The sequence below is a fragment of the Periplaneta americana genome, chromosome 3, assembly GCF_040183065.1.
Source record: "Periplaneta americana isolate PAMFEO1 chromosome 3, P.americana_PAMFEO1_priV1, whole genome shotgun sequence".
Lineage (NCBI taxonomy): Eukaryota > Metazoa > Arthropoda > Insecta > Blattodea > Blattidae > Periplaneta > Periplaneta americana.
Genome location: NC_091119.1, coordinates 124,901,955 through 124,929,460, shown reverse-complemented (window position 1 = coordinate 124,929,460; position 27,506 = coordinate 124,901,955). Strand labels below are relative to the sequence as shown.

The following is a 27,506-nucleotide window of genomic DNA, read 5'->3' as shown; positions in this document are numbered from 1 at the left end:
CTAACCCAGCGGTCCCAGGTTCGATTCCCAGTCAGGACGAGTTGCCTGGGTGAGGTTTTTTCGGGGGTTTTCCCTGACTCCTATGGATGAATATCGGGTAACTTTATTAGCGATCTTCACCACTTCCTTTCCTCCCCCATCATCCTTTTCTCATCATCCCGTTTCTAGTTTTTCAGATCACTGTACAAGCGGCTTCCAGGAACTACTGGCTCTCTCGATCTGCCTCCATGGAATGTAGCAACACGACGTTGGATGGCTTCTGCAATGGCACCCGAGGTGGACCTACTCGGGGGAGGAGTTTCGCCTCTGACCGACAGGGGGGCCTTGGGGGAAATTGCCGAAGCAGGAATGGTATATGATTTCTGTTGGCTGTAGGGACCTGTCGTTAGGGAGTCATGTGGTTGGGTTGGTGCGCGTAGAGGATCTATGACATGCAACTCATTCCATATCAGGGTTAGCGCAAGAGATCTCAACAGGTCGCAGTGCTGGGCCATCCGTGCCCCCCTCAGTTAAATTCCATTACATTCCAATATTTAAAAAGCACTAAACAATTGGTATAGTCGTACAAGCACAAGTTGAGTAAAATATTGCAAACATACTAAATAATAATTACAAAATAATATAAGGCTAGAAGTTACACTCATGAATATGCAAGCGATAAGTGAACCAATGTTAGGTGAGGGGTTTGGACTTTTTCCATTGCTGGTTGTCACAATCAAAAAATTAAGACACAACGTTTCGAAGGGTGGTTCTCCCTTCGTCTTCAGGTGGAAGGAAGAAGGAAACTTGCTGTTGGGATCGTTACGTACAGCTATTCTGTATGAATACATGCAACTCATTCCATATCTGTATGAATACAGAACAGCTGTACGTAACGATCCCAGCAGTAGGTTTTTTTCCTTTCTCTCCTTCCTTCCACCTGAAGACGAAGGGAGAACCACCCTTCGAAAGGTTGTGTCTTAATTTTTTGATTGTGACAACCAGCAATGGAAAAAGTCCAAACCCCTCACCTAAACATTAATGATCCACCATTGCTTTCCAACCCCTCATTTAGATCAAGTGAACCAATGTTACAAATTATAATAATTACAAATTCTAACGTAAATTATAACTATACAACACTGAGAAAAATTACATACACACAAAGGAGAATTAAAGATGAATGAGGAAGAAAGAAAACATAAAAAAGAGTAAAATATGTACTAACAATTTGTAGGATTACAATGAAGATTTATAATTTCAATGATAAAAGTACATGCAACAATCATTCTAGGGTAAAGGAACGGAAAAATTAAATCTGAAGGTAGGAATTATGTGGCTTAGTATTGGTCACGTGTTTGAATAATTTACTTTTAAATTGCATTATCGTTCCACCGGATTTAATAATTTTCCCCAGATATCCCCGGATTTTCAGCTGCTAACAACCTAGAGGATTTTGAGGACCTTTCAATTGTATTTACTAAATAGTAACGCGCATGCCAGAAGCTCGAGGGTTCGGTTCCCGATGAGATCATGGATTTTATCCACTGATATAACACTTCCGACCGCACATGGACCTGCGATTTACGTACTGTCCGCATTTCACGAGAAGATCCGAGCAAGGAATGCAGGTTTTCCCCCCACTCTTATAACCTAACCCCCACACGGAACGGGCCGGTCATTGACTGAGTCTTGTTTGTCCCAGCCGGCCAATGACACCACCCCCATCCAACTTTTTCTTCAAGAACACTGAGTTACTGGCTTACTCTCTCCTCTTACCCCGCAAGGACCACACCTCCCTCGCAGGGATCCTCTCGTGAAATTTGGACAGTAGTCATCCTCTAACACAGATGAGTACCAGCGGTATTTCCTTGAGAGTAAAGGCGGCGGGCACGTAGGATTGACATTCAGTACCTACTGTCATTAGTGTCGATTGTGTGTACAGGTGGGCGCCTTAATCTGCCGCCACCCTGTCAGTCTCCATGGCCTGTTATGAGGATGACTTCATTTATTATGGTATTATAGCAATTTCACACTAGAAAAGCTAACTTTCAGCGGAAAATAACATCTGTACACATTCCTCACTCTCTCACCATTGTAGAAGTAGGTTTAGATTGAAACCAAGCGAAGACGCCGTGTCGCGCTTCATTTGGTCGGCGTCCGTAGCAGAATCACAGCGTAAAGGCGGTCGCGTTCCAGACGTCAGACCGCATTCCCACAGGAGTCGGTGAGCCGCGACAAATGACGTCGATATCGCAATGTCACACACAAGCAAGCTCTGTCACTCGAGTGGAAACGGGTTTGAGTCCCGCTTTTATTCCAGGGTCTGACTCATCCAGTACTCCACGTTTAAGCAACTGCTAACTATTTAGGCTAGGTACTTACTGTCCGTGTCTCTCTTCCTGAACTGTTTCTTTATGGGGCGAGACGCAGAGGGGGAAAGTGGAGGTCCTACAAGTACTGCCCTGCGTTCAACACATTTGCCTTTAGTATTGCTTTCGTTAGCAATGGGGCAAGATCAACAATCGACAAGCGAATGTACAGGCTATTCCCTCACAAAATAAATTAAGTCCTTCTCATCAATTCTTAACACAAATTAAGTGGTAGACTACAGTCTTTACTAGAGATTATCTACCTAATCGCGATCACGGTTGCCGTGTGCACACATCCGTAAACTCTTCCCTCCATGGCAGTGTTTCTCAAACTTTTTCCATCGCGAAATCCCTTAAGTGTAACCGCAGAATCCTTGTAATACTTTATTAGTATTTCATAATTAACATATAAGTAAAAGCTAGTATCTCAATAATTCTGTTCAGTGGGATGAATGTGTTTACTTTTTAAGCCGCCAATCTGGTTTTATGGCGGAAAGTTGTAGTTTCATTTCTACTTCTGCATTTTGTCTCTTTCGGTATTTTGTTTTAATGGACACATACGCAGAGAATCCAGTGATGAAAGTAATAAGTATTATTTTCCGTTTTAGATGTTTAATAATAATAATAATAATAATAATAATAATAATAATAATAATAATATATTATTATTATCGGTGATGTTATTATCGATTCATATTTTCGTAACTTTTATATATTATTTTTATTGTCTCCACTAAGTATAAAATAAAATTTAAAAGCATATAGGACTCACGGTACCTGGCAATATACGAGAAACGGTCTTCTATAATAATTCAGCAGTTATCCAGACTGAACGAAGAATGACCTAGTGTGTATACACATTTTTGGAAATCACCATCAGAGATAATAGGGATAGTGGTAGATAGTGATAGAATGACTTAGTGCGTACACACATTTTCAGAAATCGCCATCAGAGATAATAGGGATAGTGGTAATCGCGATTAGAGTCTTCAGTATTATAAAGAGTAATGGCATAGGTGACATGTGTTTTCAGCACATGTAATATGCTATCGTGCCGCACGCTGCAACTACCGTGACGTTCCGAGCAGACCTAACAGGCGTGGTTATAAGCACTAGGGAGTTCTCGGCTCAGGAAGTGAGAAACACACAGTAATGTTTCTTTTAAAACGCGGAAAATACGGAGCTTAAGGAGTAAAGGTGAAATGAATAGATAATAAAAAAAATAACTGACAGTCACTTTGTCTACCCATAAACATGACAAACTGCTGGGGATAGATCTATGGTTGTTTTTGGTGAGAAATCATCAAGTTGACTTAAAAAAGCGCTATTACTAGAGCATTGGTCTCAAAAGATCTGAAGGAGCACATTCGAGTCATAATTTCACTGTCCTATATAATGCCACGCTACTATCTTACTCATCAGCTCTACAAAGGTTTCTTCTATAAACATGCATGTTGTTGCGAGATTTCTTTGACAGCGACAATGCACCAGTATCTCTAGCCAATGACTAATTTGTGCCAACAAATCAGAGGTCAGTGCAAAAGATGACAGCAAATTTTTAAATCCACGTGGAGTCAGTAGTGTTGCAAGTTCTTAAGCATAACTTACACTTAAAGATTGTTCCTCTAATTAATGAAGACCATGGGTAAAAGCAAAAGAAGAAGAATAAATTGTAGGACTATGTGTATACAGGTTGAGCCGTAAGTAATTCCATTAATTTCAGCGGGTTATCCTTTGAGATATTTCAAACAAAATAGTTTAATACAATTTTTCTCCTTTTTTCTTCCTTTACGAGATAAACATTGTTTTCTTGAAACAGTTCACAGCGTTTTTGGAAAAGTCATTAATTTAATGCCAATATGCTCAGTCAATTTAAGAGAGCAGTGTATTATGATAATACATTATTGAAAAAATTCTAATTTTCTTTCTTAAGAAGTATATTAAGACAAGAAGTACAAATGTGATCCCTGCGGAAAAGTGATTTGTTGATAACGGAACACGATTTGTAGTGAAACGCTATTACTTGCTCCATGGAGGAGAATTACAAGACTTACTGATCAAAATCCACTTGGTGAAAAATCATAACAAGATAATGAATGGATTTAATCGAAGTATAAAATAAATGTGAATGAATTTCTAGTAACTATACCATTAGAATTCTATGTCAATCAAATTATCTTGAACATTGTCGACCTCTTTTCAAACAATCACAGATATTGTCATAAATTTATATATATATATATATATATATATATATATATATATATATATATATATATATATATATATATGTATATATTACACACGACCTAGTCTTTTACACTCGACAAAATATAGACAATTACTCATTAATAGCCAATATATATGATCATGAAATTAGAAATAGTGAACAAATTAATATTCCATACTGTAGATTACATAAGACTAGTACAAATTTTTCTGTCATGGGGATGAAATTATGTAATAAGCTTGCCAGTTAATATTATAAGTTACCAACCAATAGTTTCAAAGCTAGATTTTATAATTGGCTTTTAATTAATCCTTTCTACTCTGTAGATGAGTTTCTTAACATAAATTCATACAAAATTGTTTTTAATAAATAAAGTTATTTACATTTAGTTACAAATATTACATTAAGAGTGAAGTGTTTTAATTAATTTTAGAGTTTCAAAATGTTTTGTGTTTTCATTCTAATTAAGCTTTACTGTTTTCAATTATATGTGTATTTTCAAATGTATGTTTTTTTGTGACGAAGCCTATCACTGTATGTTTAATGGCTTAATACTCGTAAATTGAATTGAATATACGCACATGAAACGTACCGTGACTATGAAACGAAATTATTATTATCCCTTTATCATTGTCATTGATTTTCGTTTAGTCTAACGCTTTCAGCTGCCATGGCAACTAAAACAAACTATGGACTGAGCTGTCACGTGACAAGAAGTGAAGATACAAAGTGAAGGCGTTAAGTAATAGACTAGAGTTTTCGTATGTCTAAAATCTTGGCAGAAGGTGTTAATATTTCAGCGACGGCGGCGTACCAAAAGTTGCAGTCACGTCACACAACAAGGGGCCGCGAGTTCTGACAGGTAGAGTTCCTTTTTCGCACGGGCTGGCGATAAGAAAGGCGCCCGCCACAAATAATGGATGTGGCTGCATAATGCATGCACTCGCCTCCTGCATATCGGAGCGGCCGGTCAGCATGAATGCTGCATGTCGGGAGCTAATAGGAAGGGGCACAGCCGCCGGGGACCGGGATCTAAACGCATGTAAAACATTTTACTTACCCTCGCGCCCTGAATTTTTCAAGAGCCACAGATTCTTCACGCAGATACAGATCCCACACTGGCCTGTCATTCCAACAATGACACACGGATCCCGAGAGCGACTACAGCATTCCGAGTAGAAAAGGAAGAAATTACTCTAAACCGTATTCTAAATTAAAAGGGTTGTCCATAAAATAGTGTTTTTATGTTCCTAGTCTTAAAAGGCAGGCTGTGGAGTGTATAACGACTGAGAGAAGGCTTTGATGCGGTGAGAGGCCACACCTAGGGCATGTAATGACTCTGCTGTCTTGAGAGATTCTGTCTGGGTAGTGCAGATTCACGTCACGGGAGTCCCAACCTGTGTCAGGTCAAAAAGGCCCGAGCCCTAGAGCCGAAAAAAGAGGAAAATAATTATATAAGTGTGCAGTAAAATTATTGATTTATTTAGAGTGACTGGAAACAAAACTCACTCTAAAACTGTAATTAAAATATTTAACTGTCATTTAGTCCAGGGGTTCCTAACCGGTGTGTCTGCGTCTGGCCGCGAAACCAGGTGGCCCGGGTTCGATTCCCGGTCGGGGCAAGTTACTTGGTTGAGGTTTTTTCCGGGATTTTTCCTCAATCCAATATGAGCAAATGCTGGGTAACTTTCGATGCTGGACCCCGGACTCATTTCACCGGCATTATCACCTTCATCTCATTCAGACGCTAAGTAACCTGAGCTGTTGATAAAGCGTCGTAAATAACCTACTAAAATTAAAAAGAAAAATAAAACCGGTGTGTCGCGCAACCCCATGGGGTGTGTCGCGAAATTTTGGAATTTGAAAAATAAATTTTATGCCATCCAGAAAGTCTCTTTACAACGCATTTTTTAATTGCATCGAAGTCTTTGATATGGTACATTTTATTTGAGACAGACTTTACCAATGAAACGCGAACACCTGCAACAATGCTCAGTTTAATTTTCTGCCTGGCGATAATTCGAATGAAAGTGAACACCTGAAACAATGCTTAGTAATTCGTTTATTCTTCCCACTAATAAAAACAGAGTTTATAATTCAGAATATATTGGTCAGTTTCAGTATATATGTGTGAGCTGGTGATTAATGCGACCATTTTTATCGAAAGTGTTTTATTTAGATTTTATCATGGACACATTTTTAATTCTAAAAAGACAATCTGAATCAAGGTCTGAGTTAGATGACAGCAGTACTAATTCAAATAATGTGAGCGAAAATTCCCTCCAGGGTTCACATAAAAGTAGAGCGTTTCGTAAATATACTGATGAATACTTGCACTATGATTTACGTGACGTGGAGATGAATATAAACAAAATTCCGAGTGTTTTATATGCGGAAATGTTTTGTCAAATCAGTCGATGGTGCAGAATAAACTAAAAAGACATTTATTTATAACTGCCATTTTCAACGTCATACTTGTGTGAATCAGCATTTTCTACCATGAAAATAGTTAAATATAAACATGATGATGATTTACATGTTGGCCTGTCAACCATAAGGTCATGTATAGGGAAACTCTATGCAATCCACCAAGCGCAGATTCCACATTAATTTTAATTGGTGAGTTTTCAAAAACGATAATAAAAATTTTTATCAGACATCCAGCATAGATAGGTTGGGATTTTTGACACATATCTGTTAACATCGACATATCTACAACACTGAATGTCCGGCACTGCATAGAAATTGTTTTCATTTTTTTTGGCGAACGCGCTGGAACGTCGTCCGGGCACATTTTTGTTGCATTTTTATCATGCAACCGAAATATATGTGAATAATAATGTTTTTAATATATATTTTTTTGAATTTTGTTTAGACCTTGAAAGTGTTAGTTGGACGAAAAGGAGGTTAAAAACGACAAAATTCCCGTGCGGTGAAGAGTAACCATCTCCCAATCCGCTATAAAATATTCTACACAGAGTTCCACCACATTTTTTTTCCAAAAGATAAGCACTGGTTATTATTATATTATTATTAATAAAAACAAATAAGTGTCGGGATATCGTGGGCGTTCAGTAAAGTCTGTCGTCAGTCGAAAAAGGTTGGGAATCACTGGTTTTGTCAATTGTCCGAAAACAGATCTGAACCTCACAAGTGATACCAAGAAGGCACCGTTTATGAGGCAATTAGGTCAGGAGATAATGGGGTAGAGTGACCAGTTTATTTCCCCCTCCATTACATATATCGCCGATTAACTACATATTACATTAGTCAGACTTCAGATGCATACAATCAATTGGTCTTCCTCTGACACATATCGTCAAGTGAGAAGTACGCCTGATGATGGAAATATAGAATTATAGCACAGTTATTTAGGATTGATCGTAAAATGCTGAAAATAAATAAAGGGTGTAACTAAATTCAATACCCAAACTTCTGGGGATGATAGAGAGACCAAATCCAAATGTTTTTTGTTAAATGACCATGGGTCTAAAATTATTATTGAATGACAAAGCTAAAAAACTCTACTGTACTGTAAAGAATAAGGACTACAGTTGTAATGTTACTTATGACACTCATGCTTCAAAACCATCAATATTTACATTAATCAGTATACACTCCACGACGTCAGAGTGCAATGTTTGTGCTGTGACCACGTAGTACGTTATTGTTCATTGAGAGTAGAGAGACGGAACAGTTCACTTGGGCTGCTTTAACAGATGCACACTTAGTTTATGGTGCATTTGAACCGCAGATTGGGTGAACAGTGGATTGAACGCGGTGGGTCCATTGGATGGCCTGCTCGTTCTCCTGACCTCACCCTACTTGACTTTTCTGTATGCGGACACTTGAAGAGCCTCCAATTGAACCGGAGGACGAGCTCATCGCTCGGATACTTGCAGCTGTTTGGTTAATAAATGAAATCTGATGTGATCTAACAATCATAATGATTGTTAAAGTTAGAATCGAATAGATTAGGAAGTAAATAATTCATATATTTTCTCCAATATTTATAGCTACTAATATTCACCCTATATGGTTAATTGAAGGATATGTCAAGATTTTTCGAATTGAAATTTGATTTAATCCACCAATAGATCCAATCATATGCCTGGAGTCTTCGAAAGTGTATGACAGGCAATGACACGTCGTTGCAGAGTTTATATTGAAGTAGGAGGCTGCACTTTTGAACAGTTTTTGTGAAGGATTACAAATTGAAATAGTTTTGAAGCATGAGTGTCATAAGTAAAGTTACACTGTAGTATGTTTATTCTTTACAGTATAGTACAGTTTTTGGTTTTGTTATGCAAGAATTAGTTTCAGATCCATGACATTTAATAGAAAAAAAAACATTTGTTTTAGTCTCTTTTATCATCCCTATATTTAGTCCACACCTGTGGAGTAATGGTCAGCACGTCTGGCCGCGAAACCAGGTGGTCCGGGTTCGAATCCCGGTCGGGGCAAGTTACCTGGTTGAGGTTTTTTCCGGGGTTTTTCCTCAACCCAATACGAGCAAATGCTGGGTAACTTTCGGTGCTGGACCCCGGACTCATTTCACCGGCATTCATTTCATTCAGACGCTAAATAACCTAGATGTTGATACAGCGTCGTAAAATAACCCAATAAAATAAATCATCCCTATAAGTTTGTGTATTGAATTTAGTTACACTCTGTATGAAACACATTTAAATGGATCATTATTACAAAAGAATAAAGATGGCTAATTTAACAACGCTTTACTCTAACATATCTCTATATTCATAGCTGAATAATAACTGCCCGAGAAAAGTTATAACTTCTTGCGATTCCAAGTATTGTGTCCAACTACTGCGATCATCATTATGAAAGTTCAAAAATTGGTAACAATGTACAAATGAAGCCATAATTGAAATGTTTGGTTGTTGAGGCAAATTTTCATGATGTTTTCATAATTTACGGTACTTTAAGCTCTTTATCTGTAGCAATGCTCTTGACATTTAAATAAAGAGCTAAATAGCGTAGACGAGAATGAATATAATGAACAAAGAGAAGAATGGAGAAAGAAAATATTAGAATAAACAAAGGCTGAAATGGATATGAATGAAATGAATAAAGAAACGAATGGAGAAAGAAAACAATGGAATTGACGAAGTATGGAATGAAAAAAGAAGAATAAAAGAAAGGTAAATGAAATGTAAAGAAATGTAAAGAAAGGTAAAGAAATGAAAAAGAAGGTCGAAATATAGAAACTGAATTAATGACTCTCACAGAAGAGCGGATATAATAGCAATAAACAAGCAACAACAAAAAGCTATTATCATAGATCCAAGTGTACGCATGGAATAAACTAAGGTCATCAGGTTGATCATGAAAAGAGGGCCACTTTACAATCAAGGATATTGTAGGATTCATACTCCTAATTATATTATTAATAATCTTATCACTAAAAGAACCATATATTTTAGGAGATCCAGACAATTTCACCCCAGCAAATCCTCATTTATGAGACTTGTATTCCCTACCTTACTGCCAAGTATAACATCCCTCTCTTCAATTGTTCAGTGACAGGGTTATTTTTTGGTGCTCAATACCGTCTTTTGAAATTCAAAATATCATCTCGCAAATTTTTAAAGATTTCCTGCAGATTATACAATTTATTTATACCACTCAGAAGGTCTTAATTATGGATATGCTAATTTTAAATAAAATCTTTTATTTATAAGTATAATTTTAAGGTCATCTTCTAAGATTTTGTTTTGTAATTGATAATCAACGGTGTTTAATTATTACATTTTATTTTTATAACAATATTCATATTTAATTCATTAAATTTTATTTGCTATTAATTTCCGGATCCTCGTGGTCATCCTTAATTAAGGCCGGACGATTTATTTCTCTCTCTGAATAAACAAAGAAAATAAAATAGGCATGACTAATGAAAGAAAGGAAAGGAAAAGATTGAAGATGATAGAAAAAAAGAAAGAACAAGAGAGGAATGACTACAGAAGGAAAAGTGAATGAAAGAAGTGCATAATTAAGAAAAAAGATCATAGAAAGAAAATAACAAAGAAAGGGAAGAGTGAAGAAAAGTATTAAATAGGAAAATAGGTAAATAATTAAGAAATAAAGAAAGGACCAAAGAATAAAGAAAGGACTTAAGAATAAAGAAAGGACGGAACAATAAAGAAAGGACGAAGAATAAAGAAAGGACGTAACAATAAAGAAAGGACTGAAGAATAAAGAAAGGACCAAACAATAAAGAAAGGACCGAAAAATAAAGAAAGGACCGAAAAATAAAGAAAGGACCGAACAATAAAGAAAGGACCGAACAATAAAGAAAGGACCGAACAATAAAGAAAGGACCGAACAACAACGAAAGGACTGCACAATAAAGAAAGGACCGAACAATAAAGAAAGGACTGAACAATAAAGAAAGGACCGATCAATAACGAAAGGACCGAACAATAAAGAAAGGACCGAACAATAAAGAAAGGACCGAACAACAACGAAAGGACCGAACAATAAAGAAAGGACCGAACAATAAAGAAAGGACCGAACAATAAAGAAAGGACCGATCAATAAAGAAAGGACCGAACAATAAAGAAAGGACCGAACAATAAAGAAAGGACCGAACAATAAAGAAAGGACCGAAAAATAAAGAAAGGACCGAACAATAAAGAAAGGACCGAACAACAACGAAAGGACCGAACAATAAAGAAAGGACCGAACAATAAAGAAAGGACCGAAAAATAAAGAAAGGACCGAACAATAACGAAAGGACCGAACAATAAAGAAAGGATCGAACAATAAAGAAACATAATAATATCTTAGAAAATAAAGGACAATAAGATAATATAATAAAGGAAAGAAGAAACATAGACAAAAGCAATCAAAATATAGAATTACAAAATGAAATAAACAAAAAAGAATAGCCGAGAAAATGATAGAAAAATAAAAAAGGAATGAATAAAAAAAAGTAATGGAAGAAAGAATGAAAGAAAAGAACAATCAAATAGAAAAAAAGAAGAATGTAAAGAATGAAGGCAAGGACTAAAGTAATAGTGAGCTTTCTGTCTGAGTAATTGTGCACCACCAGGAGCGTATAATCCGGAAATGTTACACCATTTGTTTCGTCAGTAAGTACACGGAATTCGATTCCGCCGGTAGCGTCGAAGCTGTTTAATTTAAAGAGGATCGGGGCCTCTGACAGTCACGCGCCTTGCAGGCATCTCGAATAATTCAGGGGACATTTCGGAAATCAGACCAAACACTTTGTGACTTATTTAACGACGCTTTCAACTGCCGCGCTTATTCCGAGGCGGTGCTGCATGTTTATGAGGAGAATTCCATTTAGGAGTAACACCGAGGCATTCTTTATGAAGTTACAATCAAAATCAAAATATTCTACCTCGAGGACCGACCCACAAATCACCTGAAGTCAAAGTCAGCACGCTACCTCGGTTGTACAGTTAGTAAAAATATGATTAAGAATTCTCTCTAGAGCCCTAAATTATTTCTGAATCCTATCAGTTGAGAGACAGCTGTACTCCGCTGTTTCAGCAATAATATAGGCTGACCAAAAAAGTGACAGCTGACTTCTGTAATTGGGTGAAACTCTTAAATTCTCGATTGATTGCTTTTGTAATATTTAGATTTTTAATGAATTGGTTCTTATTTATCAGGATTGTGAATATGATTGAGAATAAAATAAACTTAACGCAATTTATGTGTTATATTATTGATTGTCCCGCGCCGTAACGTCGTGATCTAAGCCATGATGCCTGGGCTCGTGTTTAAGAATGGGCACTGCTTCGAGTCCCCAAGGGGGAGAAACTTTCTTACAAAACTTCAGTCGGTGTATAGGACTGGTGCCCACCCAGCATTGTGGTGAATTTGGGAAGCTACGATAGATAGCTAAATCCAACTATAACGGCTATGGGGATCATTGTGTTGACCACACGTTACCCCCGTACTGGTCGCATGATCGTTCACCTCTGCTAAGGTATGTGGGCGTTAGGCCAGCAGTCGGCTGGTCGGCATTGGTTCTTCATGGCCTGTCGCGCCATAGATTACTTAGTAGTAGTAGTGGTAGTAGTAGTAGTAGGCCCTAGTAGTAGTAGTAGTAGTAGTAGTAGTAGTAGTTACCTGGTTGAGATTTTTTTCGGTGTTTTCCCTCAACCCAAATATGAGCAAATGCTGGGTAACTTCAGGTGATGGACCCCGGACTCATTTCACCGGGATTGTCACCTTCATCTCATTCAGACGCTAAATAACCTATGGTGTTGATACAGCGTCGTAAAATAACCTACTTAATAAATAATTAACAGGACAGACCTCCCAAATCATTATTATTTAAAATTGTATTGCATTACAAATACATTTCCTCTTTGAATTGTATTTTAGGGCATAAAAATAACGTTTAAAAGGCTCGTTTTTATTCAATGTTGAGATGCTGTAGACATCTATGTCTTGACAAGGGAAAAGCATGTTTAAACTGTTGTAAACCGCCGCAATGTTCAATGACCATTCTACAAAACCAAGAAAAATCAGACATTTATATTAGATATCTATGTTGACTTGTGTTTACAGCCTCTTTAGCAGCCTCGTCCACAAGGAACGAACTGTCGATTGTTAGCGACGATCAGTTTTCTGTTGTAAAATATACACAGGGAAGGGATTCCATTATGGCATTTTGCTATAAATCTGCTTCTCATGCATATTAAAGTAGTATGTGAGCGTAATAATATAAAGTCTTAAGAAAGGTCTTAAAAGTTGAAGTAGGGATAAGGAGAAAGGAGATGAAGAGGAAAGAGTGGGAAAAGTAGAAAAGCGATATAGTACAGAAGAGCCTAATCAGTATAATAATCTAATATTCACTAAACAATATTTAAAACTCTTTTAAAATTAAACGCTAAAAGTTTTAAAGAATGTAAAAAAATAAGGTAATACACTACCGTAATGAGAGACGGGCCCGTTTCAACACCGATGTGGTGTCATTATCACTGTCTTTCGACGTGCCTTTTAATGTTTAATTTTAAGAAAGTTTTATATATTCATATAAGTGTTAAAGTGAACAACAAAAACAAATAAAAAATATTTATAAATAATTGATTAAATGGCGATCTTACTCGTGTTAATTGTGTAAACATGTGCGGCTTACAGCTGTTTCGGTGCTTCTTCACACCATCCTCAGAGCCTACTAGATCTCGGCGTCATCTCGAACTTCGCTGCCTGTTGTGTGGGTGCGTTCGATTGTTGAAAAGTGTTGAAATGTGGTGTCAAATACTGTGTGTGTTCTGAAATTGATCTGTGTGTTGAGAATTTGATCAGGGTGTGTTTTAGTGTGTTTGTATATTTCATATTGTTCTAATGTGTTGAGTTTTTGGTTTTTGGGTTGTACGTGTAGGATTTCCATGTCTGTATTTATGTTACTGTATGTGTGGTTAGCAATATTTAGTCACAATTCTTTTAAGAAGTTGTTGTTTAGACAACTGTCCGAAGATAGGTGTAAACCTCACAAGTGATACCAAGAAGGCACCATGAGGCAACTAGGCAAGGAGATAATGGGGTAGGGTGGCCAATTCCTTGCCCCCTCCATTACACACATTGCTGACTAGATACATATTACACTAGTCAGACTTCAGATGTATACAATCAATTGCTCTTCCTCTGACATATCGTCAAGTGAGATGTACTCGAAAATACAGAATATTGTATAATAAAATCTGTTCAATAGTCTAGAACAGCGATGGGGAAAAGTAGCACAGCGCGTTCCCTTCCCACTGCTAGCTAGCGGACTACTCATTCCTATACCTGTTTCCGTCCAAATCGCGACCACTTTGTCACAACAAGTCTGCGAGTATCAGTGGTGGAGTCATGTCCCACAGCAAAGTAAAAGATACATTTACAAAGACGAATGGAAATATAGGGGAGAGTTGGGTAGTATCGGACATCGGGTAATATCGGACAGTGATGTTTCTTTCATCTACCACCATGTGGTGTGACATGGTTACGTTTCTGTATGAGACATCTGAACACTGCTACTATCATCTTGTGGTAGATGAAAGAAATATCACTGTACTACCATCTGGTGGTAGATGAAAGAAACATCACTGTCCGATATTACCCCATGTCCGATACTACCCAACTCTCCCCTAAGTACTTTTGTGTTCCTCGAAATAACAAAGCATTGTGTTTGTTGTGCAACAAGAAGGTATTCTGCTCCTTGTTTAGTGTGTTACGGTATTTTAAATCCCTCCATGAACAGAATTATAGTGAGAAGAATTTTGTAGATAAATATTTGAATTTGTATTTATATCGTAGTGACATTATTGTAACAGAAATCCTGATATTACAGTATCGTGACGGTTTTGTGTAGTCGTTTTACAGATTAAACGCTAATTTATGTCCTCCTTTTTAAATAGGACCATCCTGCAATACGAAATTGGAAGAATTAAAACATTAATTAAAAACCAAAGACGAGCCAGCTTCAGTTTGTTTAGCAACAAACATACTTCCTGTTAGTTATCTTTTCTCAAAACGTATAGCAGAGAAATTTAGGTGTTTTCGGAAGGGAGTAACAACTTCGACCCAAGGTTTTATAGCATGATAATAGCTAAATTCCTAAACATACAATTTGCTAATACTCCTTGTTAAAAAAAAAATGCTGTTAACAGAGAAAATGTAAAGTTCAATTATTGTGATATCTGTGTTTTTTCCTTCTTCTTCTTCTTCTTCTTCTTCTTCTACTTTACTTTTTACTCTGTTATTTAATAAAATGTCTTAACATTAACTTACGTGGAATCCTTCCTGAGCACGAGTATGTAACTTATTCTTTCTGGGGGTGCTAGAGTGTTTTCAATATGTATCTTTGTACGGCAATAAATTATTATTATTATTATTATTATTATTATTATTATTATTATTATGTATGGGAAATGCCTATTATTATTCGGTTGAGAAGCTTTCGTCATCTAGCCTGCTGTCAAAAAATCTCAAAGTTAGAATTTATAAAACAGTTATATTACCGGTTGTTCTGTATGGCTGTGAAACTTGGACTCTCACTTTGAGAGAGGAACAGAGATTAAGGGTGTTTGAGAATAAGGTTCTTAGGAAAATATTTGGGACTAAGAGGGATGAAGTTACAGAAGAATGGAGAAAGTTACACAACGCAGAGCTGCATGCATTGTATTCTTCACCTGACATAATTAGGGACATTAAATCCAGACGTTTGAGGTAGGCAGGTCATGTAGCACGTATGGGCGAATCCAGAAATTCATATAGAATGTTAGTTGGGAGGCCGGAGGGAAAAAGATCTTTTGGAGAGGCCGAGATGTAGATGGGAGGATAATATTAAAATGGATTTGAGGGAGGTGGGATATGATGGTAGAGACTGGATTAATCTTGGTCAGAATAGGGACCAATAGCGGGCTTATGTGAGGGCGGCAATGAACCTCCAGGTTCCTTAAAAGCCAGTAAGTAAGTATTGCTATTATTATTATGATTATGATGATGATGATGATTATTATTATTATAATCATTATTATTATAATAGTCTATTGTTATTTTGTAACATTGTTTATATATTTGTTAATTATTCATGCTATCAGTTCATCTGTTGCAAGAAAAGTATTTGCATTCTATTTACTTTGTTCATTACTCATTCGATCTGTTTACCGAATGAAGTAACACAATTATTATTTTCGTTCATTTTAATTACTAAAATGTAAACGCTTGTTTCGTTCTATTAACATTTACCAGCACCCTATTAGTTTAGGTCAGGAGCATAACAGCACAACTATTACATCGCGTTTCTGCTGGGTTATGCCACTGCACAGCTTTGGACTCGCCTTGTAAACAATCAAACCCGGAAACGACGAAATATGCCTGACCTTGCTGTGATAGATGTGATTGAGTAAATTGCTGATTATGTTTGTTCCACCCTTTTTTCCCCATCGCTGGTCTAGAATAAATAGTTGTATACAAACAGACAGGTTAACTGAATAATTTCGAGGGAAAAATTGTTCCGGGGCCGGGCATCGAACCCGGGACCTTTGGTTTAACTTACCAACACTCTACCAATTGAGCTACCCGGGAACTCTACCCGACACCGATCCAATCTTTCCCTCTGTATCCACAGACCTCAAAGTAGGCTGACAACCGTCAAGCAACCAACTTCGAGTGCACACTAACTCCGTGTGACTTAAATTGTGGTTTTCTGTTAACGAACAGTAACGTGTATTATGCAAATCAAGATTTCAGGTATAACTCTCTGTAAAGTTGATTTGAATAATTTCGAGGGAAAAATTGTTCCGGGGCCGGGCATCGAACGGAGTTAGTGTGCACTCGAAGTTGGTTGCTTGACGGTTGTCAGCCCACTTTGAGGTCTGTGGATACAGAGGGAAAGATTGGATCGGTGTCTGGTAGAGTTCCCAGGTAGCTCAGTTGGTAGAGCGTTGGTACGTTAAACCAAAGCTCCCGGGTTCGATGCCGGCCCCGGAACAATTTTTCCCTCGAAATTATTCAAATCAACTTTACAGGGAGTTATACCTGAAATCTTGATTTGCAGACAGGTTAGCTGTTGACTGACAGACAAGTAGAAAGATAGACGGTATATTCCAAACCACTTTCTAAGTATCAGGGCGCTGAAAACGTGTAGGTCACTTGCGTAAAATGTCTCAAAATGCATTATTTTAAACTTCAAAATACTTTCTCTTTATACTTTGCAAATGAGAAAATAAAGAAAAATAATTTAAAATCTCCGACTACTATTCCCCAGAAGTGTAGAAAAAGAGCTGAGGTGGAGTGAACAGTTTATGAACCACCAAGAGCACCAAGACAACGGTGTTGCAGAGTTCTAGTCCGCTATTCGCAGTAGTATCTTTGCAGTACTGAGAGCTTGGAATGGTAGGCAATTTAGTTAATGACAACGCACTCAAGACATTGGCAACATTAATAACTGTAGCACTCACCTGAGCGGCCACGAGTCCTGCTTGCAGCCTGGGCAGGTCGGTGTGCGACCAGGGACTGTTGGACCAAGGCACCACTTTGCGCAAGTCCTCTCCGAACCGGAAGTCCCTGAGGCGGTTGTGCAGGAACTTGCGGATGTTCCACGGCAGATCGTTGTGCCTGCAATGCAACACCACACGTTTGTAAGCTGGAAGTGCAGCAGATCCCTAGGGACTCAGCCGTAGCTAGTTACTTGATAGTTTCTCACCGAAGGAGGTCGAGGATTTGATGGCTAGCAGATGCTGAGAGGTTTTGGTGGGGAAAAGGGTTTGGGTTAAATTTTCTACAAGTGCTTCGGTTTCCTTTACCATTTTCATTCCACCATTGCTCCATTACTACCGTGTCATAGTCTTACTGTCTCTAAATGTCTTCTGCAGTTAAAAAGGACCGGCTAAGCTATAGTGATTCACGGCAAAGATACAACTCAGTGAATAAAATTCGAGTGTTTTCGTAAAAGACAAGTTATTTTCCCTGGACCAAAAATACAATACAAATGGAGTAAAAATTAGTATTTTACCGTGAAAGAAGTTTGTGTTAAAACGGCTGTGGATCACTATAGCTGTTAGCTAACGAGTTTTCAACAAACCACCTAGATGGGAAATTATTTTTATTCGTAATAAGTTACAATTTAAAGACGACGTGTCAAAATTGCGCGGTGTCATAGGCGGTAGTCTTGGTTACCATTCTACATTAGTTCTTGGGTCGAAGGTTCGCCGGTTCAAGTCCAGGGGCGAAATAATTATAATTCTTAGTTAACTTTCCCAAACTAGAGAAAGAAATCTGTGGTCTCGCGGTACATAATGAAGCCACGACCATGATATAGAGCTCTAGATAAACCACACAAGTTAACAGTCATTTCTCGTCCACATTCAATTTCGACTCTGAATAAGATGTGCAGTTAAATGAAATATTACCTACCATCACTAATGATACTACTACTACTACTACTACTACTACTAATGATACTACTACTACTACTACTACTAATGATACTACTACTACTACTACTAATGATACTACTACTACTACTACTACTACTAATGATACTACTACTACTACTACTACTACTAATGATACTACTACTACTACTACTACTAATGATACTACTACTACTACTAATGATACTACTACTACTAATGATACTACTACTACTACTACTAATGATACTACTACTACTACTAATGATACTACTACTACTAATGATACTACTACTACTACTACTACTACTAATGATACTACTACTACTACTACTAATGATACTACTACTACTACTACTGCTGCTGCTGCTACTACTACTACTACTACTACTACTACTACTACTATGATGGCATCGCAGTCCAAGTCCGGCCTTAGCCTCCTCAGTTATCTCCCTCCATCTGTCCTGTGCTACTGTGCTAATCTCCGAGATATTTCTGAGAGTCGATCGTTACCGCATCTATCCATCTAATTTCAGGTCTTCCAATACCATATATTTTCCCATCTAAAATCTTCTTTGGTATTCTGTTTCCTTCCATCAGATAAGCATGACCGGCCCATTCAACTGTATTCCGTTCGAGGTTTCAGCATGTTTGACAAACGTAGGATCTGTTCATAAATCGCTGGATTCGTAAAGAAAAGTTTACTTGGTGTGCCAGTCGGTACATGGAGATGATCTGTAAGTTCTGTTGACCGTTATGGATAAGTCTGAGTCTACACATCTCTATGATATCCTTTGACTACAAATACATACACTGACGAGCAAACATTCTCATGGGGACAGATGAAAAAGTTTTGTTTTCTTTCACCTTGTTAACAATATCAAAACAAGTGTGTATACAAATTTTGGCCACTCGAGCATAATTATGAGGGCCGTAAAAATAAGTTTCCCTGGGGCCGTTTGCGAAAAGAAAACACATTTTTATGGAAAGATTTATTAGAACAAATATAGCAATTGTTGAGCTATTTTTCAACATATTCCCCACCGGGATTGAGACATTTTCCATACCGTGGTATCAACTTTTATATTCCTGTGTCATAGAAGTCTGCCGCCTGGGATGGGAACCAGTGTGCGACAGTGTGTCGATCCCATGGTATGATAAATGTCTCAGTTTCATTGGAGAATATGTTGAAAAATAGCTTAACAATTTGTTGTTGTAAGTTAGCTGTTCCAATAAATTTTTCTAATGTAATAGCACATTCTAGTGTATACATTCACGAAGCTCAATACAAAATCAACAAAAACCTTCTTGACTAGTAATCGTCCATAGAGCTTAATAAAGATTATATAGTTGGCACAACTGGTAACAAGAGAACAGATCATCATAATACACTACTGCCATCTAGCGGAATATTTGTAATGATGAGATGGTACAATAATGCATTTGAAGACAGTTTAATATTTTCGTAAGACAATAAATATTTTATTGCTTTAGAGTACTTTATTTCTTCTAATCTTTATATAGCCTACTTTCTTCTAATCGTGTAATAGTCAATTAAATCTCACTCGAGTTTTGATTTTCTCTAGACAAATCCAAACCTCTAGTGAGATTACTGTTGATAATAATAATAATAATAATAATAATAATAATAATAATAATAATAATAATAATAATGTTTTATTTTCGCTGGCAGAGTTAAGGCCATAAGGCCTTCTCTTCCACTCAACCAGCCTTAATCAATACAATACATAAATTTAAATTACAAATATTTTCACTACACTTAAAAGGTTCTCCAGCAATAATCTTCACTACACATTTATTTAAATTTAGATAAATCTATAAGGTAAAGTAGTAACTTAATTTATGAGCTAATTTAATTCAATGAATTATAATTAATTTAATATTTGAGATAGCTAGTAAAATGATGAAAATTAATTTAATATAAGCTTCTAGGACTATGTTACAGGGAGAATATATATATTTCTATTTCTATAATGAGAATATTAATGTAATTGTCATTAGAGGTTTTGTAAATCTATTTAGAGAAATTAAAGATAATAATAATAAGAATGGACAGATGTTAGTTTCATTATAAGTAACAAATATTAATCAGCAATTCATCTGTTAAGTAAGAATTTATGTAATTTTGACCTAAATGAAGCTATTGTCCAACAACCCCTTATATCACTCGGAAGCGAGTTCCAATTTCTAGCAACTGAAACTGTATAGGATGAAGAATATAAAGATGTCTTGTGGTAGGGTATAATGAGTAAATTGTTATAATGAGATCTTGTACTTAGCTGATGATATGCGGATAAATTTTGAAAACGAGAAGCCAAATATATTGGGGTAGCGGTGCGCAGAATTTGAAACAAGAGAACAAGGGAATGCAGAGCTCGTCGATCGCTTAGCCTTAGCCAAGACAGAGTTTGGAAAGACGGGGAAACATGATCATACTTACGAATATTACAAATATAACGGACGCACGCATTATGCACACGTTGTAGCCTGTTGCTCAAATTTGCACTTAGGTTACTGAATATAATATCGCAGTAGTCAAAGTGTGGCATCACGAGTGTTTGTACAAGGATTAATTTTAATTTATCAGGAAGAAAGTTCTTCAGTCGCTTTAATGAGTGAATAATGGAAAATATTTTTTTGGAAGTGTGATTCACTTGTTCATTCCATTCCAGGTGACAATCCATATAAATACCAAGGTTCTTCACGGTTGTACTGTATGGAATAGTAGTATTATTTACAATTATCGGTGGCAAATTTTGTTTGTCACACTTCGATCTTTGATGTTCTATTAAGATTGCCTGCGATTTACTTGCATTTAAATTAAGTCCGTGGGTTTTCGACCATATGGATATAGAATTCAAGTCATCATTAACTTTAGTTATGGCGTCATTTATGTAGTTAGGTCGAGTATGCAGATAGATTTGTATGTCGTCAGCATAAATATGGTGTCGGCAGGATGTTAGATTAGAAGAAATATCATTAATATAAATAGAAAATAGTAAAGGTCCTAGGACAGAGCCTTGTGGTACGCCAGTCTTCGTGGTACGCCAAGTGGAATAACGATTATTAATAGACACGCACTGTTGGCGTTCACGAAGATAGGAGTCCATCCACGCTAACGCATTATCAGAAAAATGCAGTACTCTTAATTTTGCAATTAGTAAGTCAACATCTACAGTGTCGAAGGCTTTGGAGTAGTCTAAAAGTGTTAGTATTGTGATCTGTCCTTTGTCTAAAGCTTCACGTATATCCTCAGTCACTTTAAGCAGTGCAGTCGATGTGCTGTGTCCCGTTCTGAAGCCTGATTGGTAAGGGTCAAGAATATTGTGAGTATTGAGGTAATCTGTCAGTTGTTTGTGCACAATTCTTTCCAAAGCTTTTGAGAGAACAGGAAGAATACTAATTGGTCTATAGTCATTAGGTGTTACAGGTAACTTAATTTTAGAAAGGGGACGAACAATAGCCTTTTTCCATATGTCTGGGTAATGTGAAGTCATTATAGATGCATTGAATATATGGGTTAGTGTCGGAAGAATTATGTCCATAATTTTGTTCAGAAGTTCTATATTTATATTGTCTACTCCTTGTGATTTTGACTTGATGCGCTTTAGTGCTGATTTTACGTCAGAAGGTGTTATGTAGGAAAAGAAGAACTTGTCTCGTGCTGGGGCGGGTGTAGAGATTAATTCATTAATAGTCTGTTGTTTCGTTGCGGCGTCAGGTGCGTGGGTAGTGGTGGATGTGAAGTAACTGTTTAAATCATCTAGACAAATAGTATTGTCAATTTGTGATTTAGATTGTCCCAGTCCCATTGACCTAACATTTCTCCACATATCGGATGCTCTAATATCAGGTTCAATGAGGCTGTAAGCATGTCTAAGCTTAGCATTTCTAATCGTCTGTGTGGTCATATTTCTTAGTCGCTTGTACCGCAAGAAATCTATGTCACTTTTTAGTCTCTTGAATTTCCGAAAAGCTTCGTCTCTGTCTCTCATCAATGATCGGATTTCTGTAGTCATCCAGGGAGCTGGAGGTCTCGTAATGCGTCTAGTTTTTATTGGGGCATGTTTGTCATATAATGTAATAACAAGGTTGTTAAAAGCTTGTACTTTTTCGTCTACTGTACGGAGAGTCCAAACATCACGCCATGGCAGTAATAACGCGTCAGAAATTAAAGAGGCGTCGTTGATATGTCGCAGATCCCTATACTGAATGCGTTTTGGTATTGCCTTAGGACACTGCAATGAATACTCTACAAATATAATATCATGTGCAGAAATCCCAGGGGCCGGTAGTTGTCCGTGCGTTATTATTTTGTGGGGATTTGTAGTTGCTATGATGTCTAGTAGTGTTTCTGCAGTCTCTGTGTGATGAGTGGCTTGGAGCGGTAGAATTGTCATATTGCAGGCCGCAAACATGTTTGAGAGCCGTACACTGGAAGGGGACGTTACTAGAAGATTGTTGTTACAGTCACCCATTACTACAACGTGTTCATAAAGCGGCAAAATGTCTAAAAGTGAATTTTCTACGTCAGTTAAATGATTTATCTTCGGTGGTATATAGACAACGCACAGAAGACACTTTTGTAGACTTGCAAAAATTTCAATAAATAAATATTCAGGCCGTGCACTGTACTCTGAGGGAGAATGAAGAATAACTTTAGGTCGAAGATCAGATCTAATGTAAGCTGCTACACCGCCGCCCCCTTTGCCTGTTCTGTCATTTCGACACAGTACATAACCATTAATATCTACAAGAGAAGAGGACAGTGTAGGTTTCAACCAGCTTTCGGAAATTAGAATTGCATGCATATCATTTGGAGCGAATATGGAATAGAATTCATTGAAATGACAAATAACGCTTTGAGTGTTGACGTGTGCGTGATACAGATAACAAATGGTAATGCTAATTCATTTCCTCTTATAATTTCAGTTGATAAAGATTATTTGCTTATGTTTGTTGGATTTGGATATTTGTTGAGCTTCAATTAAACGAGAGTCCGACCCCTGCATTGATCGATCAGTCATTTTTTTATATCAGCGACTGAACTACTGTATTTTCCGCGGGCAATTTCCTATCACTTTTTGATATATCACTCTGATTCCCCATTTCCCTGTGTGTATTCCAGGATTGAGCGAAACTTGGTAAATAGCAAATGGGTGAATTCAGTATATGAACTTCTATACTGTATAATTACGATCTCACATTGGTACGTACAACTCCGAAAAAACTGAAACATTACAGCAATGACCCGAAGTCACGCTCTATTGCATTAGCCTATACTGTAAAAACTAGTAAAAATGTTCTTTTTATTTCCGACATGATCGTAGTAAAATTTAGGGTGATTAAGTTTCTAAGTATTCATATGTATTCATATGCGTGTTATTATTCGGTTGAGAAGCTTTTATCATCTAGTCTGCTGTCAAAAAATCTGAAAGTTAGAATTTATAAAACAGTTATATTACCGGTTGTTCTGTATGGTTGTGAAACTTGGACTCTCACTCTGAGAGAGGAACAGAGATTAAGGGTGTTTGAGAATAAGGTTCTTAGGAAAATATTTGGGGCTAAGAGGGATGAAGTTACAGGAGAATAGAGAAAGTTACACAACGCAGAACTGCACGCATTGTATTCTTCACCTGACATAATTACGAACATTAAATCCAGACGTTTCAGATGGGCAGGGCATGTAGCATGTATGGGCGAATCCAGAAATGCATATAGAGTGTTAGTTGGGAGACCGGAGGGAAAAAGATCTTTGGGGAGGCCGAGACGTAGATGGGAGCATAATATTAAAATGGATTTGAGGGAGGTGGGATATGATGATAGAGACTGGATTAACCTTGCACAGGATAGGGACCGATGGCGGGCTTATGTGAGGGCGGCAATGAACCTTCGGGTTCCTTAAAAGCCATTTGTAAGTAAGTAAGTATTCATATCCATATTCCTTATTCTTACACATTACATATACGTAGTAAGGGTGCACATATCAGTAATATAATAGATTTACTTTATAAGATTATATTACAGAAAATCTTTTACAGGGTAATAACATTTTCTTATAAATCTTGTTTACACAACTTTTAATACTACTGTATATCTCTTCGGAATATGTATTATATGTATTTCTCGTGTTAAATATTACTGCACCTGGTTAACATGTTTCGGTCTGTTATTGACCTTCTTCAGAACTGGTTGTTGCTGGTCTTGGCGCCTTTTGTTTTGTTTCCTGTGGGGGTGTATTTGTGTAATGTAATGTGAAACCTAAGAATGTGTATGTTCTGAAATTGAGTTGTGTGTTGAAAATTTCATTTGAATGTGTTTTTGTGTGTTTGTATATTTCGTACATAGGACAGACAGATAAATCATTTCAAACACGTTACGACGAACACATCACAGCCAAAACAAAATTACAAAACACTTCCACATATGCAGAACACATCACAAATGCTAACCACACCTACAGAGACATCAACACAGACATGGAAATTCTACATAACCAACCAAAAAGCCAGAAACTAAACACATTAGAACAATACGAAATATACAGACACACAAAAACATATCCAAATGAAATTCTCAACACACAACTCAATTTCAGAACACACACACTCTTTGACTCCACATTACAGTACATAAACACACCCCCACAGGAAACAAAACAAAAGGCGCCAAGACCAGCAACAGCCAGTTCTGAATAAGGTCAATAACAGATCGAAATATGTTAACCAGGTACAGTAATATTTAACACGAGAAAGATATAAAATACATATTTCGAAAATTTTCTCATTACTATCATACCCCATTATCACTGGCATAGTTGCCTCATGAGTGATGCTTTGTTGGTGTCACTTGTGGAGTCCAGACCTGTCTTCGGACTGTTGGCTAAATAACATATAGGCTACATTTATTTTCCTCCTGTTTAATTGTTTTTGATAGTAACGAGAAGTGAAATGATTGAATGACAGGAGTGTACCAAGAAAACCCATATCGACAATGTCTTTGTTCATCACAAATTTCCCTCCGACTTGTCAGTATTTGTACTCAAATCTCTGCCGTGAAAAACTGACGGCGTAGCAGTCTAGTTAACAGTTCGCAAAATAAATCATAAAATATGAACTGAGGTCAAAGATGAATAGAAGGCATGTAAGAAGATAAATAAGTCAAATCAGAGAATAAATAAATAGAGGTACGACCACCTAGCCATACAGAGTAAAAGAGGACCAATGCACCACAATTTAAGAGGTGTTTCTACTCATTACATATTAAATATAACAAAACTTTTATTACAATTTACTTCGATGAAGCATTGTTAAGCAATAAAAAAAAATAGTCTTTGCCCAATGTTTGCAGCGCTCTATTGCGGTAATGGCCCGAGAGAATCAGTTGATGGCTATACAAGCAGATGGGTAAAAATAATCTGAACAATTAATGTCTTGAATCTTTTTTGAAAATTAAACCACTTAACCATGAATTTAAATTGAGCAATTGCGAAAATCGTTAAAATAAATCTTGCAACGCAGCGCACTGTCGCGTGTCACCGACTGACAACAGCAGAAGGGGAGGGGAAGGTAAGATGTGCAGGCTGCGCTTGGAAGAGTTATTGCTGTAGCCGTGATGTTGCCAAATGCTTCATAGAAACATAACAATTTCCTCTTAAACGTTGAATGTTAGAGAAAAAGCTTATTTAGATTTTTTAAATTCCTCCTCATGATCTATTTTATTAGCTTCATTTTGGTGCAGAGGTTACCATCCACCCTGTATATGGTGTACATGAGGCTCAGTCTGCCTCCAGAAGTTTTCTGGATTTACATCACCTGGAGTGCAACAAGTCGTCCATCGAAGCTAAATTAAGTCTATCCGCCATTAAACTGCTATCATGTCTGCTAACAGGTCTTTAGGGTCCTAAAACAGGATTTATGGCAGTGCTAGATCTCGTAAATGTGATATCTTTCCACCCCATGCCCGCTGACATCTCCTGGCGTAACGACATCACCCAATCTCATCCAATTATCACTACCGTACTTTAAGTAGGGCACACAATAAGACAAGAGCAACCTCAAACGGACACATATGATAATACTTTACTTTTAAACTGTACACGATATTTACAGTAATCGAGAATTAGCATGCAAACCAATGTGAGAATTATGGTGTGGGAGTTCGTTGGGAGAATTTGGAAGTTTTTGCACCTCTACGAATAATGTAAATTATTATTAATTATCGGAATGCCACATTTCTCTGTTAAGATACCAATCACAATTTGCGGAGGAATTGCTGATATTTACGGCCGTCATGCACTCAGCTGTGCGAGGAGCAAGGGTCGCATTCCCAGACATACACCACTCAATGATATCATTAAAAGATCTCTGACTTCTTGTGGCATCCCGTCTCTTTTGGAACCACCAGGTATTAGTCGCTCGGATGGTAAAGGACCCGATGGTCTCACCTTAATTTGAACAAGAACAAGATTAACAAGACTTATATTGCAAGCAAAAGTTACATACAATAACAAAGATTTTACAATACTATTGTAATACTTGTATATGAATATTCCTCAAAATTCTAAATTACCAATCTCATAGTCAAATACATATTAAAAGTCATTGTACAAATACAATGTAACTGGGTCACACCCGAAAAAGCAAGATGCTTGAGGTCGGGTGTGGCCAATAATGAAAACTGGATAGAAGAAAAAAAATAATAATCACAACGTTAACTGTCCACGGTCTAGAGGAAAATCTTTAATTTGGGACTCCACTTGCGTTGACACTCTAGCTCCATCTCACTCGCCGAATACCACAGCATCTGCTGCTGAATTAGCCGTGAAGAAAAAAGTCAATAAATATGCTCATCTTTTAGACAATTATATCTGTATCCCCTTTGCTGTGGAGACTTTCGGTCCTTGGAGTCATGACGCTAAAGATTTGGTATCTCAAATCGGCCAAATTTTGATCTCCATTACTGGTGATCGCCGTTGCACTACTTATTTGCGACAACGCT

At 37.2% G+C, this 27,506-nt stretch overlaps 1 protein-coding gene across 1 annotated transcript in view; it reads right to left on the bottom strand.

Moving 5' to 3' along the window:
• The window catches only part of LOC138697049 (dipeptidase 3-like), a 70,751-nt gene that overhangs the window by 3,610 nt on the left and 39,635 nt on the right, over positions 1-27,506 (bottom strand). The window contains exons 3-5 of the mRNA XM_069822643.1: positions 17,532-17,688; positions 5,642-5,742; positions 2,365-2,444 (exon numbers count right to left, since the gene is read on the bottom strand). Coding sequence (XP_069678744.1) covers positions 2,365-2,444; positions 5,642-5,742; positions 17,532-17,688 — 338 coding nt within the window. The remainder of the gene's footprint in view (positions 1-2,364; positions 2,445-5,641; positions 5,743-17,531; positions 17,689-27,506) is intronic.